Source organism: Aythya fuligula, chromosome 12 (assembly GCF_009819795.1).
Source record: "Aythya fuligula isolate bAytFul2 chromosome 12, bAytFul2.pri, whole genome shotgun sequence".
NCBI lineage: Eukaryota > Metazoa > Chordata > Aves > Anseriformes > Anatidae > Aythya > Aythya fuligula.
Window position 1 is genome coordinate 20,363,333 of NC_045570.1, and position 15,149 is coordinate 20,378,481.

The 15,149-nt window shown below is 70.8% G+C and overlaps 4 protein-coding genes across 6 annotated transcripts in view; 3 read left to right on the top strand and 1 right to left on the bottom strand.

The window, feature by feature from the left end:
- TANGO6 (transport and golgi organization 6 homolog) overlaps positions 1 to 1,469 on the top strand; it is a 30,169-nt gene extending 28,700 nt beyond the window's left edge. Inside the window, 1 exon segment of the mRNA XM_032195610.1 lies at positions 1,083 to 1,469. Coding sequence (XP_032051501.1) covers positions 1,083 to 1,259 — 177 coding nt within the window. The 3' untranslated portion in view covers positions 1,260 to 1,469.
- A 2,767-nt stretch (positions 1,470 to 4,236) lies between these two features.
- Positions 4,237 to 6,538, top strand: HAS3 (hyaluronan synthase 3). The gene is made up of 3 exons (XM_032195820.1): positions 4,237 to 4,965; positions 5,406 to 5,507; positions 5,615 to 6,538. The coding sequence occupies exons 1-3, from the start codon at positions 4,237 to 4,239 to the stop codon at positions 6,536 to 6,538; spliced, it is 1,755 nt and encodes a 584-aa protein (XP_032051711.1).
- Positions 6,539 to 7,706: 1,168 nt separating this feature from the next.
- CHTF8 (chromosome transmission fidelity factor 8) lies at positions 7,707 to 9,464 on the bottom strand. Of its 3 annotated transcripts, none has more exons than XM_032195969.1 (4): positions 9,417 to 9,464; positions 8,814 to 8,919; positions 8,609 to 8,720; positions 7,707 to 8,517 (listed from the first exon to the last, which is right to left on the bottom strand). In XM_032195969.1, exons 2-4 carry the CDS (start codon positions 8,834 to 8,836, stop codon positions 8,314 to 8,316), a joined length of 339 nt encoding a protein of 112 aa, XP_032051860.1. In that variant the 5' UTR covers positions 8,837 to 8,919; positions 9,417 to 9,464; the 3' UTR covers positions 7,707 to 8,313. The 3 variants fall into 3 exon arrangements, with proteins under 3 accessions (XP_032051860.1, XP_032051861.1, XP_032051859.1); XM_032195970.1 differs by having other exon boundaries at positions 8,814 to 8,861; positions 9,417 to 9,457; XM_032195968.1 differs by lacking the exon at positions 9,417 to 9,464 and having other exon boundaries at positions 8,814 to 8,971.
- A 120-nt stretch (positions 9,465 to 9,584) lies between these two features.
- UTP4 (UTP4 small subunit processome component) lies at positions 9,585 to 14,565 on the top strand. Its single transcript, XM_032195966.1, has 16 exons — positions 9,585 to 9,743; positions 10,491 to 10,682; positions 10,768 to 10,852; positions 10,965 to 11,054; positions 11,345 to 11,556; positions 11,635 to 11,806; positions 11,897 to 11,988; positions 12,257 to 12,353; positions 12,669 to 12,733; positions 12,801 to 12,923; positions 13,007 to 13,166; positions 13,413 to 13,519; positions 13,647 to 13,742; positions 13,871 to 14,056; positions 14,192 to 14,302; positions 14,427 to 14,565. Exons 1-16 carry the CDS (start codon positions 9,585 to 9,587, stop codon positions 14,541 to 14,543), a joined length of 2,064 nt encoding a protein of 687 aa, XP_032051857.1. The 3' UTR covers positions 14,544 to 14,565.
- The last annotated feature ends 584 nt before the right edge of the window (positions 14,566 to 15,149 follow it).

The window sequence follows — 15,149 nt, forward strand, 5'->3', positions numbered from 1 at the left end:
GGCGGCCGAGCTGCGCCCTCCTCACGGGCCCTGCAGCGCGGGGCTGAGCCCGGGGACAGCTCTGTGGGGCGGCTGTCACCCAGGGGTGGCTGTCACCCAGGGGCTGCTGCCAGCACTCAGCCACCACGGGGACTCTGCCCAGCCCCAGCCCCCATTTTGGGGGATGTCAGGGCACAGCTGAGTGGCACGGTGACATTTTTGCATTGCAGCTGTGAATTACTTTGTCTTCCCCAAACCACACGGAGCACCTCCTGCTCGTGGCCCAGCCTGAATCCATATCTGTTGGTCCTGGTGAGCCCAGCGGATCCGGGGCCTCTGCCAGGCGCTGCCCACAGGAGCTTGGGGCTGCTCTCTGCGTGCCCCCTGCTTGACCCACAGCTCGTGGCCCTGCACTGAAGGGCCACCACGCAGGGCTCTCCTTCCTGGGGCAGGGTGCCGTGGAGGTGCATCCCTTGGGGCAGTTCCAGGTTCTGGGAAGCCGTGGGAGTTGCCCTGAGGGCCCCGATGATCGATTATTTGGCTTGGGAAGGACCAGGCTTGCCAAGGTCATCGCCTCACTTCCCGGCAGTGTGCTGGGACTCAGTTCCTAGGAAGGAAGCAGCCGGTTCCCCGCGGGAATCCCCAGCGGGCAGCTCCAGGGTGCCCCTCTGCAGGTAGCTGGGGCTGGGCACGGGCCTCATCCTGCAGAGGGGCTGCGGGTGCTGCCCCCTCGCAGGGCTCAGTCCTGCAGCACTGCACGTGAGCAGTGCCAATGGTCATCACCCGTAGCTGCCCTCGTGCGCTGCGCCCACCACGGCTGCTGCCAGGGCTGCCCAGCTCACGTCCATCTCCCCCAGCCCTGCGGGTTTGGGGGCCTGGGGAGAGCCGGCAGCACCACGAGTGTGTGGGGAAACTGAGTCACAGGAGGGGAGGGCGGTGAGTCAGCACGGCGATGGTGGTGGGGCCGCGTCCTGGCGCTGCCCGGGTGGAAGGGGCACAGCCGCGCCTGCCGGGGCACGCCGGGTGCTGCGCTGGGTGCCGGCGGGGCTCCGGCGGGTGCTGACCACGGCTCTGACCACGGCTCTGCCCTCTGCTCTGCCCAGGTGCTGCGGGACGTGCTGCGGGACCTGTACCGCCTGCTGAAGCACGTGGTGGCGGCCGAGCCCGACGGCGCGGCCGTGCTGCACGCCCAGCTGGCGCTGGAGGAGCTGGGCCAGGCGGTGCGGGGCGGCCTCTTCCCCCCGCAGGTGCTGGAGAAGAAGATCGTGGTGCTGCCCTAGCAGGTGCTTCCCTACGGAAAGAGACTTTTCCTGCTCGATTTTGCTCCCTGCAGGGGACGGGTTTGCTGCGCCCTCGGGCCGCCTGCAGCGGGTGCCGGCCGTGGTGGAAGCGCGGCGGTGCCGGGGGCAGGCAGCCTCACCAGCCCCCCTCAACCAGGGCAGCACGGGCCTCACCGGTGCAGGGATGTTGGATTAAATGGAGAAACCCTCTGCCACATGTGTGTGTGTGATGTTTTTGGGATCCACACGAAGCCCCTGGATGCTCTCAGCTGTGCTCATTCTTGCCCGGTTGGGATGGTGACAACAGCATGGGCCGTGGAGCCCCTGGGTCCTGGGGGGGGTTTGGGGTATCAGCCCCCTGGAGCAGCCCTTCATGGGGGGGTGCCCAGCTTGGAGCCACAGCACTGGTGCTTGGGCTGTTGGGGCTGGAGGCAGTGCGGGTGCTGCGGCTTCCCCTGAGACCATGGGGGGAGCCAGGAGGGAGAGGGGGCTTCGGCTGCAGCCGTGCCGAGCTGGCTGGTGGCACTCGCCCAGCCTAGCCCCTGGGGTGCCCGTGGGCATTGAGGGGCATCGAGGGGCACCAGCCCCAGGTGCGGGCCAGGGAAGAAGATCCCTGGAAGCAGTGGCTGAAACAGATCGAAAATGTTGTGATTTTAGCCAAATTGGAGTGATTTCCCCAGTGGGGAAGAGGGAAATGGAGCTGGTGTTTCCAAGCCCCTGCCCCACTGGCACTGGGGCCCCCTACTGCCTTTTTGGCAGCTCCTAGGGCTGGGTCTGCGGGGCCCTGTGGGGCACCTCTGTGCCTGGGGACATCCCAGCAGCAGGGTCACTCTTCTCCCTCCATCAAGGCAGCCCCCACCTCACCGAGGGGGACACCCCAAACCCACAGAGCACCGTGCACCCTGCTGTGGGCCAGGAGCTGCCCTGCACCCACAGGACAGGGAGGGAGCAGGGACGTGCGGGGTTGCACCAGGGTACCCAGGGGTCCTGCAGCCCTGAGCCCCCCCAGCACCTGCAGCAAATCCGTGCCCCAGCCCCCCCGCCCTGTGCTGGGCCGAGGGATTGTGTGGGGTCAGTGCGCTTCTGCCCTGCAGGGTTGGGGTCCCGGGATGCAGCACAAGCCCAACAAAGCCACCCGTGCTGTGCCATGCCGTGGGTGCAGGCAGGGTGGGTGCAGGCAGGGTGGGTGGCCAGGAGCACGCTGTCCTTGATGGAGCACAGTAGCAGCCGGGCGCTCCCCCTTGCTCTCGCTGCTGCCGGTGCCGGTGCCGGGCTGCGGGCGTGCACCGGGATGCTGCCGTGCCGGCACTGCCTTGCCAGGGCCTGGAGCAGGCAGCCAGAGGAAGGGTTTTGAACGAGAAGTCTGCATTCGTGCTGCTTTCTGGGCGTCTGGCTGCAGTTCTGCCGCTGTGAACAAGGAGATTTCTCTGCCGGAGGAGGAGGAAATTTTATTTGTGCCTTGGGAAGCGCTCGTGCGGAGAGAGCAGGGCGAGCAGCGGGGAGCTGGGATCGCACTGAAAGGTAACGGGGCCAGGGGGTGACCCCGCTGCTGGGCACCTGCACTGGGGTGGGGACGTGCACCCTCCTGTCCCTGTCCCTGTCCCCTCCCTGCCTCCTGCAGCTCGGCACCCACAGCCCTGGGGCACCTCTGTGCACCCCTGCGCTGGGGACAGGACCACACTGGGTGTCACCCCACCACGCAGTGCCAGGGTCCCAGCTCGTCCCTGCCCTGCTGTGGGCAGGGGGACACCCCCGGGGAGCCCCTCTGGGTGAGGGACCTGAGCGTGGGGGGTCTGAGCCCGCAGCAGTGGCTGCAGCTCGGGGAGCTCAGTGGGCACGGAGCACCCTGGGGCGGGCAGGGACCCCCCCACCAGCCCGGCACCGACACCTCGTGCGTGAGGGGCGCGGGGCTCCTGTCCCCAGGGCGGCCCCGTTCCTGCGTGGGGACCGCGGGGACGCCACGAGGTGGGCTCCGGGTGCCCCCAGGTGGGCGGCTGATGGGCAAGGGGGGGGCACGGCCGGTGGCCGAGAACGGCCCCGGGGGCACACGGGGACAGGGGGGTGGCCCCGGCGGGCGGCGCGGGGGTGACCGCGGCGTCCCCGGGGTGTCCCGGAGCCGCGGCCGGTGCCCGGTGCCGGGGGATCCCGGCGCGGTGCCGGTGCCGGTGCCGGTGCCGGTTGCGCTCCCGCAGTGCGGGGCCGGGCGGGTCCCGCGGGCGGGGCGGGGGCCGGGGCCGGCGGGGCCGGGGCCGGGGGTGGTGCCGGGGGTGCCGGTGCCGGGGGTGCCGGTGCCGGTGCCGGGCGGGGACCCCGCGGGCTGCGGGCGGTGCCGGCCCCGCCGCGGTATAAAGCGGCCGCGCGGGCCGGGCCGGGCGCACAGCGGCGGCGGCGGCGGCCGGGGCGAGCGGCAACACCGGCACCGGCACCGGCACGGTGAGTCCCGGCCCCGCTCCTTCCCCTCCCCTCCCTCCCGCCCCGCCGGTGCCGGTACCGGCTCGGGGCTCCCCCGCGGCGCCGCGGGACCGGCCGCGCCCCCCCCACCCCGCACCGCGGAGCCGGCACCGGGGGCGGCGGGGCCGGGGGGAGCCGGGGGCGCTGCTGGCAGCCCCCCCATTCAGCCTCCCCCCCAAACCTGCGCCCCTCCCTGCGCTGCCCGTACCCCCCCCGCCCGCCGGCGATGCCCCGGGGCGCAGCTCCGGTACCTGCTGCCCGCTGCCCGGTGCCCGGTGCCCGTCCCGCTGCCCGGATAAAGGGGGGGGGGCTCCGGGTGCTGCCGGTCTCGCCGCGGGGGGGGCTGCAGGGTCCTGCCGTGGGAGGGCCGGGGGGCTCGGGGGGGCTGTGTCCACGCAGGGCTTCTCCCCTGGGGACCCCCCCGGTGCCAGGGCTCCGCTGTCCCCGTGCCCTTCCCTGTCCTCCAGGCCCTGCAGGGCTGCAGAGGGGGGCACTGGGATGCGCCCCCCTCACAGACCGCAGATGGATGGGGCTCGTGTGGGGTGGGAGACAACCGGGGCCCCCCCCGTGTGCCCACGTTCCCCTGTCCGCCCCCCGGTGGTGGCCGTGCCCTGACTGCCCCCATCCCACCCAGATGCCAGTGAGCCTCTCCACGGCCCTGCGAGTTGTGGGGACCAGCCTCTTCGCCTTGGCGGTGCTGGGGGGCATCCTGGCCGCCTACGTCACGGGGTACCAGTTCATCCACACGGAGAAGCACTACCTCTCCTTCGGGCTCTACGGGGCCATCCTGGGGCTGCACCTCTTCATCCAGAGCCTCTTCGCCTTCCTGGAGCACCGGCGCATGCGGGGCGAGGGGCGGCCGGTGCGGCTGGGGCGCTCGGTGGCCCTCTGCATCGCCGCCTACCAGGAGGACCCTGACTACCTGAAGAAGTGCCTGCGCTCCGTCAAGCGCATCGCCTTCCCCGACCTCAAAGTGGTGATGGTGGTGGACGGCAACGGCCCCGACGACACCTACATGCTGGACATCTTCCACGACGTGATGGGCTCCGAGCGGGCGGGCAGCTACGTCTGGAGGAGCAACTTCCACGCGTGGGGCGAGGGCGAGACGGAGGCCGGGCTGCGGGAAGGGCTGGCCCGCGTCCAGGCGCTGGTGCGCGGCACCACCTACTCCTGCATCCTGCAGAAGTGGGGCGGGAAGCGCGAGGTGATGTACACGGCCTTCCGGGCGCTCGGAGACTCCGTGGACTACATCCAGGTGGCTGTGGGGGCCGGGCGGGGGGCTGTGGGCATGCCGCGAGCAGTGGGGTGGCTGTGGGGACCCTGCGGGTGCAGCCCTGCCCGCGAGGGCCTTGCGCCACCTCCTCGGTGCATCCCGTGCCGTGGGTAGACATCACCGGGGGGATGCCACGGGGCGGCACTGCGTGGGGCTCCAGACCCCCGTGGCCTGGTTGGGGGTTGGCGAGGGCAGGTCCCACCGCGGGGCCGTGGCTCGGGGCCGGTCTGTGGGGCTGGGAGTCCCGGGGCAGCGGTGGCCGGGCACCGCGGGGCGCTCCGCTCCCTGCCACCGCCTGCCGGTCGGCGGGGCCCTGCCTCGTCTCGCCGGCCGCGGCTCGGGCTTGCCCGGCTGGGGCTGGGCCGTCTGCCGGGCGCGCGTGGGCGGCAGGAGCGGGGCTCGACGTTGCCTCTGCCCCCCAGGTGTGTGACTCAGACACGGTGCTGGACCCCGCCTGCACCGCCGAGATGCTCCGCATCCTGGAGGCAGACCCCCGCGTCGGCGGCGTCGGCGGCGACGTGCAGGTAGCGCGGGCAGGGAGGGCGGCACGGGGCAGCACGGGGCACGTGGGGGCACCGCGAGGCCGGTGCCGGGCCCGGCGGTGCCAGCGCTGATGCCGTCCCCTCCCCAGATCCTGAACAAGTACGACTCGTGGATCTCCTTCCTGAGCAGCGTGCGGTACTGGATGGCCTTCAACGTGGAGCGCGCCTGCCAGTCCTACTTCGGCTGCGTGCAGTGCATCAGCGGGCCCCTGGGCATGTACCGCAACGCCCTGCTGCAGCAGTTCCTGGAGGACTGGTACCACCAGACCTTCCTGGGCAGCAAGTGCAGCTTCGGGGACGACCGGCACCTCACGAACCGCGTGCTCAGCCTGGGCTACCAGACCAAGTACACGGCCCGCTCCAAGTGCCTGACGGAGACGCCCACCCGCTACCTGCGCTGGCTCAACCAGCAGACCCGCTGGAGCAAGTCCTACTTCCGCGAGTGGCTCTACAACGCGCTCTGGTTCCACAAGCACCACCTCTGGATGACCTACGAGTCGGTGGTCACCGGCTTCTTCCCCTTCTTCCTCATCGCCACCGTCATCCAGCTCTTCTACCGCGGCCGCATCTGGAACATCCTCCTCTTCCTGCTGACGGTGCAGCTGGTGGGCATCATCAAGGCCACCTACGCCTGCTTCCTGCGGGGCAGCGCCGAGATGATCTTCGTGTCCCTCTACTCCCTGCTCTACATGTCCAGCCTGCTGCCCGCCAAGATGTTCGCCATCGCCACCATCAACAAGTCGGGCTGGGGCACGTCGGGGCGCCGCACCATCGTGGTCAACTTCGTGGGGCTGCTGCCGGTGTCGGTGTGGGTGGCCGTGCTGCTGGGCGGGCTGGCCTACACCGCCTACAGCCAGGACCTGCTCAGCGAGACCGAGGTGGCCTTCCTCGTCTCGGGAGCCATCCTCTACGCCTGCTACTGGGTGGCCCTGCTCACGCTCTACCTGGCCATCGTCGCCCGGCGCTGCGGCAAGCGGCAGGAGCAGTGCGGGCTGGCCTTCGCCGAGGTGTGAGCGGGGTGCCGGGGGACGGGGACACCGCCACCGTCCCCTCCCGGCCCCGGGAGCAGCCCGAGGCAGCATTCGTGCTCAAGTCTTGTTTGTTTTTTTTTCCTTTTTTTTCCCTTTTTTGATTTGATTTTTTTTCCTGTCAGACTCAGCCCGGTGGGTGCTGGCGGCCAGGGAGCGGCCGCGCCGGGGCTGCCTGGAGCTGTGCTCGGCACAGCCTTGGTGCTGCAGGGGCAGTGCCAGGACCCCCCCCCCTGTGCCACACCGAGCGTTTGGGCGCTGCAGGAGCTCCGCTGGCTGGGCTCCCCCCGCCCCGCCGGGGCCGCCGTCCTTCGGTGCTTTCCCCGGGGACCCCGAGGTCGTCCCCACGGTGCTATGGAGAGAGAGGACCCCACGCGTCCGGCCGGGTGCTGAGCTGTGATGCTCCGTCCCATGGTGTCCCCCAACCCGTCCCCAAAATCCCCGTGCAGCCCCTGCGCGAGCAGGAGCCGGCTGCAGGTTCAGCCCCGCTCCGTGCCGCGGGTCAGGGACACGAGTGGGATTTCACCAGTATTGGCACCGCTTCCCCTGGTGCTGCCAGCTGGGGCCACCTCCCCCCCTCGGGGCCTCAGCACCCCCCTGCTCCGTCCCCACGCAGCTCCGGCGGCTCACGAATGTCCCCGAGGGCCACCACGTCCTCGCCCCAGGGCTGTGTATGTGCGGGCACGTACCCACAGCTCCCCCCGACCCCTTTCGGGGGGCCCGGCTGCCCCAGGAGGGCGGCGCCCCCGTTGTGCTGTGCCAAAGAGCTCGGGGGGGACCCTGGCTCCTGCTCTTGTGCCCGCAGCTCGGGCAGGAGCAGGCAAAGCGGGGCCGTGGGCTGCTTGGAGCGGCACCCACGCGGGGCTGCGGTGCAGCTCCGGCCAGCCCACGGCCCTACAGAGCCGAGCGCGTCCCAGCTGCCTCCCCGCAGCCCCTCCTCTGCCCCCCAGCTCTGGAAGCGAGGAGGGAGCCTGGCATCTGTCTAGACAGCGGGAGGAGGCGCTGGGTTTTGGGCCCGGACACGCAGAGGAGGGCGGGGAAAGGCAGTTCCCAGCCCTTCCCTGCCCACCGGGTCCCCCCGGGTGCTTACCCACGGCCGTCTCCCCTGGGCCCTCTTTTTTCAGGGCTAGAACCTTTCTACAGTCGAGCAACTTGGGTTTTTTATTTAAGACGAGGTTTTTTAGGAGACTTTTGTAGCTCTTTTCGTATTTACACTTATTGCTGATGGTTTGTAAATCTATTTATTTTTTAACCCATGTTTTTTTCATATTTTGAGAGGTCTGTTTTTTATATCCCGCTGGATTTGTCACAATAAAGACTTGCACAGAGAAACGCCGGCGTCTCAGCCCCGCTCTCCCCCTGCCCCAAATCCACAAAGTGCCCCCTGGGCGGGGGGAGACTCGAGGGGAGTGGGTGCTGGGGCGGGGGTGAGGCAAACCTGCCCCCTGTGAGCTGCAGGGGTGCGTTTTGGGGGGGGCAGATGCTGCTGAGCCGGGCTGATTGAGCCAAAGCCCCCACGGGCACAGCCTGGCCCTGCAGCTGGGCTCCCCCGGGTGCTCCTCACCTCGGAGAGGCACTGGGTTTGTGTCCTGGCTCTCCCCCGGTGTCACCAAGGGGGGACAGGGACCTGGGACAGGCCTGTGGTGGCAGCAGGTCCGTGTCCTTGTGTCTTGGGCACGTTGGTGGTGCTGGCAACAGGCAGCAGGTCCCTGTCCTCGTGTTTTGGGCACGCTGGTGGTGCCGGCAGCGGGTCGGTGCCCTCACACCTTGCGGGGCACGTTGGTGATGATGGGCTTGGGGCGCGTTTTGAAGAGCAGCTTGGTCTTGATGAGGGCGGTGACGGCGTAGCGGGCGTGCGGCTCCGCGGGGCCGGCCGCCTCCTTCACCAGCACGGCGAACGGCTTCTCCAGCGGCACCACCTTCCCGTACAGCACGTGGTGGCCCACCACCAGCACCGGGACGCCCTGCGGGGGGGGACGAACGGGAGCTGAGAGCCGTGAGCGGCCCGGTGGCGGGGTGTCCCCGCGGCGGGGGGTTCGGGGGGGGTCTCCGTGCCTGGCGGGTGTAGTGCAGGTCTCCCAGCAGGCTCCCGGGCAGCGCGCCGCCGCTCCGCGCCTCCACCTCGCCCTGCAGCTCCAGCAGCACCCAGCGGGGCAGGCTGCCCCTGCTACCGGGAGATGGGGGGGATGGGGGTGAGGGGGGGGCACCACCGGGCTCGGGGTGCTCGGTGTAACCGGCACCGGGACCTGTCAGGGCTCACCTGGACACGATGAGCTGCACCATGGCACGGACTGAGGAGCCGTGGGCACTGCGGGCACGGCCGGGATGGGAGCGGTGGGGACACCCCGGGACCTCACCGGGACCTCCTAAAGACCCCGGGGACCACCCCAAAACTCCCGGGACCACCCTAGGACCTACCTGAGACCCCCGGGACCACCCCGAAACCCACGGGACCACCCCGAAACCCCCGGGACCCCTCCCGGGACCTCACTGGGACCCCTGGGACCTCCCCGGTATCCCCGGGACCCCTCCCGGGACCCCCCAAGACCCCCGGGGACCTCCCCAAAACCCCCAGGACCTCCCTGGGACCTCCCCGGTATCCTCGGGACCCCCTCGGGACCCCTCCAGGACCCCCCGGGACCCCCCGGCTTCCCCCGTTCCCCTCACCCCCAGCCCCGGTGCCCCTCCCGGGCCCGGTTGCTCCCCCCCGGTTCCCCCCGGTTCCCCTCCGGTGTCCCCGTTCCCCCCGGTTCCCCCCAGCCCCGTTTCCCCGCAGCAGTCCCGTTGAGGCGGTTCCGGCCGGGGTCTCTCCGCTCCCCCCCCCCACACTCCCGGTTCCCGGTGCCGTTCCCTCCAACCACACCCGAATCTCCCGCCGCTCCGCTCCAGCGCCGCGCTTCCGCTTCCGGCCCCGCCCCCCCTTTCTCCCGGTGCACTTCCGCTTCCGGGAGCGCGGCGCGCACGTGTTCCCGGTGGCGGCGGGGCGGGGCCGGGTCCGGGTCCGGGTCCGGGTCCGGGTCCCGGTGCCGGGATGGGGCCGCTCGAGGTGCACCGCGTGCGCTTCTTCGGGCTGGTGCCCGCCGGGGTGCGCTGCCTCGCCTACCTGCCCCGCCGCCGCCGCCTGGCGCTCGCCCGCACCGACGGCGCCGTGGAGGTGTACGGGCTGGAGGAGGGCTGCTTCCAGGAGAAGGTGGCGGGGGGGCAGCGGGGGGAACGGGGGGAGAACGGGGACACCGCGGGGGAACGGGGAAAGCGGGGGCACCGGGGGTGACCGGGTGCTGGGGGGCACCGGGGGTAACGGGGGGACCGGGGGGTACCCGGGGGAACCGGGCACCGGGGGGGGCTGAGGGGAGCGGGGCAATGGGGGACCCGGGGGGGCGGTGGTAAAATGGTACCGGGGGAACCGGGGGTGGCCGGTGGTCCAGAGGTCCCTGGGGAAACCGGGGTACCGGGGGAGAAACAAAGGGTACCGGGGGGAACCGGGCACCGGGGGGGAGAGGGGAGTGGGCTAATGAGGGACTGGGGACACCGGGGGGAACTGGGCACTGGGGGAAGCCTGGTTACCGGGTGGACTGGGGGGGAATAGGGATATTGGGCTGGGGGAGTGGGGGAACTGGGAGAGACCGGGGGTCCAGGGGCACCGGGGGGGAACCGGGGTAGCGGGGGAGAAAACGGGGTGCCAGGGGGAACCGGGCACTGTGGGGAGCAGGGCAATGGGAACTGGGGGCACTGGGGGCAACTGGGCACCAGGGGGGCAATGGGGGACTTGGGGGGGTGGTGGTAACTGGGTACTGGCAGGACTGGGGGCACTGGGGGCAACCCAGCACCAGGAGGAGCTGGGCAATAGGGACTGGGGATACTGGGGGCACCGGGGGTAACCGGGCACCGTGGGGAGCGTCCCGGTGCTGAGCGTGCCCCCCCCCGTGTCCCCCCGCAGGCCATCCCGGGGCACCAGACCCGCTCAGTGGAGGCTCTGTGCTGGGCGGCCGGGGAGCGGCTCTTCGGGGCCGGGCTCAGCGGGGACATCACCGAGTACGACCTGCAGCGCCTGCGCCCCGCGCGCACCGTCGACGGCTTCGGGGGGCCCATCTGGAGCATGGTGGCCAACGGCGGCGGCACGAGGCTGGCGGTGAGTGCGGGGACCGGGACGGGATGGGGACGGGGCCGGGACCCCGCCGCCACCACCCTCCCGGAGCTGACCCCGGTCCCCGCAGATCGGCTGCGAGGACGGCTCGGTGAAGCTCTTCCAGGTGGTGCCTGGGGGCATCCAGTTTGAGAAGAACCTGGACCGGCAGAAAGGTGAGCGGGGGGCTCGGCGTGGTGGCCCTGTGCCCCCCCACAAGCCCCCCTGGCCCCGCTCACCGAGGGGCTGCGGGGCCCGGCGGTGTTCCTGGAGCTTTGTCCTCCGCAGGGCGCGTGCTGTGCCTCTCCTGGCACCCCTCGGGGACACACATCGCAGCCGGCTCCATCGACTTCATCCGTGTGCTTGATGTCCGCTCAGGTAACGGGCTGCCCTGCTGACGGGGCGCTGCTCTTTGGGGTAGTCCCTGGGCCCCAGGATGAGCCTGGGGTGTCCCCAGCCCCGGGGCAGCAGCAGCAGCTGCGTGGCCCTGCTTCAGGGCATCTGCACGGCTCCGCTGCAGCTCCCAGCCCACAAGTCCTGCAGCGAGCTGGGCACGGGGAAAAAAACAAGAGAGGGGCCCAAGGTTGCTCTGCTCCAGGCAGGGAGGGCACCAGTCCCACCCCGCTCCCTTTCCCACCCCACTAATCCCTCCTATACCCGCGCCTCAGGCCGGACGGTGCAGAGAATCATGGTGAACTACCACGTGCCGAAGCCCAAGAAGCGCGAGTGCGTGGTGTGGGGCATCGCCTTCCTGTCCGACGGCACCGTGGTGAGCTCGGACTCGTTCGGGAGGGTGCAGTTCTGGGACTGGGAGCGGGGCACGCTGCTGGAGTCCCACACCGTCAGCACCTCGGCCGTCCTCTCGCTGGCCGTCTCCGAGGTAGGGCTCGTCCCCTGCTCCACGCGACGGCGCCCGTGGGGCCGTCCCCTGCGAGCTGCAGCCGCCTTTTCCTCGCAGAAGGAGGACAGCATCGTCGTGGGCACCTCCACGGGGGCCACCTACCAGCTCCAGCTGCTTCCCGTGAAGGCGGGCAGCCAGGAGAAGCGCTGGGTGCGGACGAAGCCCTTCCAGTACCACACGCACGACGTGCGAGCCGTGGCGCACAGCCCCACAGCCCTCATCTCCGGAGGTAGGGGCCACGGGGCGCCCACCAGGCAGGCTTGGGGGGGCGGCGTCCCCCTCCCCGACGCCTCCTCACCGCGCTCTGCCTGGCTTCCAGGCCTGGACGCCCAGCTGGTGATCCGCCCGCTCATGGAGAAGGTGCAGAGGAAGGGCTACGAGGCGGTGCTGCGCAAATTCACCTTCCCCCACGTGAGTGGGTGCTGAGCGGGGTCCTGGGGCAGGCTCTGCGGGGCCCTGCAGGGTCCCCTCCCCAGCCCTGGCACCCAGAGGCTCCCACGATGGGGCTGGGAGCTGGCGAGCCTGCCCTGCTGGTCCCGCTGGGGCTCCCATCCTCTCTGCGCTCCCATCCCACGGCACCTGAGCCGTTCCCTGCTGGTCCCCCGGGGCATTTTGGCTCGCCCCAGCCCTTTTCTCCCCGGCTGCGGGCTCCTGACAGCGCGCCCGTTTCTGCCCGCAGCGCCGCCTCGTCTCCTGCGCCAGGAAGGCCCGGCTCCTCCTCTTCCAGTTCTCCCAGCACCTGGAGCTCTGGAGGCTCGGCTCCACCAATGAGACCGGTGAGCTGTCGGGTCCAAATGTCTGCGTTTTACCTCGGGGCAGATCCCGCAGCGCCCGGGGCGCTTCAGGGTGCGAGCAGCCCTGCTGCTGGGGCAGCATCTCCACGCAGCTCTGCTCACAGCTGAGCTACTGCTGAGAGCACGCTCTTCCCCCTGGGCTGGATGGTTCCCGGGGAGCTCAGGCTTGGGATAAGGGTCTGGGGTGTCCCCTGGTGCCCCTCTTCTGGCATCACTCCCTCGGGACCCCAGCTGCTCACTGGGACCTGTGTGGTTTCCGTGTTTGCTGACGTGCTGCCTGCTTGGTTGTCCCCCCAGGGAAGGACGGCGAGGTCCTCCCCGTCTGCCGCATGCCTGAGCACCTCCTGCAGCTCAAGAGCAAGGTAGGGCCGGGCCGGGGCTGGGGGGGGGCTCTGCGGGCCCCGCTCAGCACCTCCACGTCCCCCCCAGGGTCCTGAGCACATCTACTGCAGCTGCGTCTCGCCCTGCGGCGGCTGGGTGGCCTACAGCACGGCCTCCCGCTTCCACCTCTACCGCGTGCAGCACGAGGGCGACGGCGTCAGCGTCAAGAAGGTGGGCACGGGACGGAGGGGAGGGCGGCGGGGGGAGCCCCCGGGGGGCCGCGGGGTGACGGCCGGTGCTGCCTTCCTCCTCAGGTCCCCGGCGTGCCCAAGCTGCTGCTGCCGGCGTACCAGCTGCAGTGCGCCTCCGACGCGGGCCGGCTGTTTGTGGGCTCTGAGCGAGGCTCCGTCCACGTCCTGCAGCTGCTGGAGCCGGGGGGCTGCAAGCACCTGCACACGCTGCGCCCCCCCGCAGGTGGGCAGCGGGCACCGGGGGGTGCTGGGGGTGTTGGGGGTGCAGGGCTGGGGGCTCAGCACCTTGCCCTCGCCGGGTTTTGTGCGTCCATGCCCTGTCTGGGCTCTGTGGCAGCCCAGTGGGGTGCTGGCGGGGAGGGGTGAGCCCAGGTTGGGGGGGTCACAGGTCTGGGACACCTCGGGGGGAGGCTCGGTGGCTCCTTGTGCCGTCAGTGCCCACTGGGGGGGGTGTGTGGTGGTCCCCCAGGCACGGCCGAGGCTGTTTACCTGCTGGCATCGAGCGCTGATGGGAACTGGCTGGCGGCGGTCAGCGGGGACTGGGAAATCCACGTCTACAGCCTGAAACACTTCAAGGTAGGAGAAGGTGCTGGGTGCACGGCACCCCTGGGGCAGGGAGAGAGAGGTCCCACGAGGCACAGGGGAATGTCTGCGGGGCAGAGACTGTCCCCGTGTGCCCCCAGCTCTGTCCCCTCCCTTTCAGCACCACTGCACGGTGCCCACGTACAGCTGTGCGGTGACAGCCCTCGCCATCCACCCGGCCACCAACAACCTCGTCATCGCCTACGCGGACCAGCAGGTAGGGGCTGTCCCCGGCAGGATCCTGACCCCACACAGCACTCAGCCCGGCTGGGGGTGCTGTGTGCTGGCACGGGGGTGATGCCGGGTGGCTGCGGGGCCACCCCCATCCCTTGTCCTGCCCTGCAGCTCTTCGAGTTCAGCATCCCCGAGAAGCAGTACACGGCCTGGAGCCGCACGGTGCAGAACTGGGGGCTGCACAAGGCCTGGCTGGAGAGGGACTCGCCCATCACCCACATCGCCTTCAACCCCCAGAACCCCGCGCACATCCTGCTGCACGACGTCTACATGTTCTGCGTCCTCGACAAGTCCCTGGTGAGCGGGGCTGGGGGCTCCGGGGGGGCTGCTCACGCTGCGCCGTGCCGGTGGAGCACGGGAAGGGCAGCGGGGGGCCAGGATTTGCACCTAGGGCCCTGAGGGGCTCGGGCAGCTGATGCTGTGCCCCCGCAGCCCCTGCCCGATGCCAGCACCCCCCTGCTGAACCAGAGCACCCTGAAGCAGCTCCCGGAGCACGCCCGGCAGCGGCAGCTTCACGCCTTCAAGATCTGCAAGAAGTTCCAGGTGGGCTCAGCCCTAACCCCAGGGCAGGAGGGGGGTCCCAGTGCCCCGGGGCACGGCAGGGGGGGCTGTGTCGGGGCTGGGGGCACCCCGGCTGCCCACTGACCCCCCCCTCCTGTGCCCACAGCCGCTGCTGTTCGCCGAGCTGCTGGAGGAGAACCGCCTGGTGCTGGTGGAGCGGCCCCTGGCCGATATCCGTGCCCAGCTCCCACCGCCCGTGCAGCAGCAGCCGTTCGGCACCTAGAGCCCTGCAATAAAGCACTGCCACCGACAGCACCGCATCCCGGCCGTCTGGGGGGGACTGGTGGGGGGGAACCGGTACCGGGAGGGGGCAGCAGTACCGGGCCAGTACTGGAAGGGGCTGGGGGAGGAGGTGGCACCGGGAACAGGGGTTGGGGGGGGGGGGTGCTGGTACCGGGGGGGGCAGCACCGGTACCGGAGGGCAGGGGATGTGCAGGTACGGGGCTGGGTATGGGGGGTGGGGGAGTGCCGGTAACGGGGGGGGTATAGGAGGGACGGGGTGGGTGCCGGTACGGGTACGGGTATGGGGAGGGGGCACCGGTACCGGGCTGGGCAGGGGTGTGGGGGGGGCACCGGTACCGGAGGGGGTCAGGGCGGTCCCCAGGTGCCGGTACCGGGCCGGGTACGGGGAGGGGGCGCCGGTCCCGGATCGGTACCGGAGCGGAGGGGGGGGCGCCGGTGCCGGGGCGGCGCGCCCTCCCTCCTCGACCCCACCTCCTCCCCCTTTCGACCAATCACAGCGGCGCCCTGTCCTCCCGCCCCGCCCCCTCGGTCTCACCGGCCCAATGGCGCGGCGCCATGCGGGCGGGGGGCGTGTCCGCGGCCCTCC

Bases quoted from the DNA above. Each gene is read 5' to 3' on its own strand.
- HAS3 (XM_032195820.1), top strand. From the start codon at position 4,237: ATGGGGCTCGTGTGGGGTGGGAGACAACCGGGGCCCCCCCCGTGTGCC. The intron at 4,966-5,405 runs GTGGCTGTGGGG...TCTGCCCCCCAG, and splicing joins ACTCCGTGGACTACATCCAG to GTGTGTGACTCAGACACGGT. The intron at 5,508-5,614 runs GTAGCGCGGGCA...TCCCCTCCCCAG, and splicing joins GCGTCGGCGGCGACGTGCAG to ATCCTGAACAAGTACGACTC.
- CHTF8 (XM_032195969.1), bottom strand. From the start codon at position 8,836: ATGGTGCAGCTCATCGTGTCCAG. The intron at 8,721-8,813 runs GTGAGCCCTGAC...ATCTCCCGGTAG, and splicing joins GTGCAGCTCATCGTGTCCAG to CAGGGGCAGCCTGCCCCGCT. The intron at 8,518-8,608 runs GCACGGAGACCC...CCCCCCCCGCAG, and splicing joins ACCTGCACTACACCCGCCAG to GGCGTCCCGGTGCTGGTGGT.
- UTP4 (XM_032195966.1), top strand. From the start codon at position 9,585: ATGGGGCCGCTCGAGGTGCACCGCGTGCGCTTCTTCGGGCTGGTGCCC. The intron at 13,167-13,412 runs GTGGGCAGCGGG...GTGGTCCCCCAG, and splicing joins CACGCTGCGCCCCCCCGCAG to GCACGGCCGAGGCTGTTTAC. The intron at 14,057-14,191 runs GTGAGCGGGGCT...GTGCCCCCGCAG, and splicing joins GCGTCCTCGACAAGTCCCTG to CCCCTGCCCGATGCCAGCAC.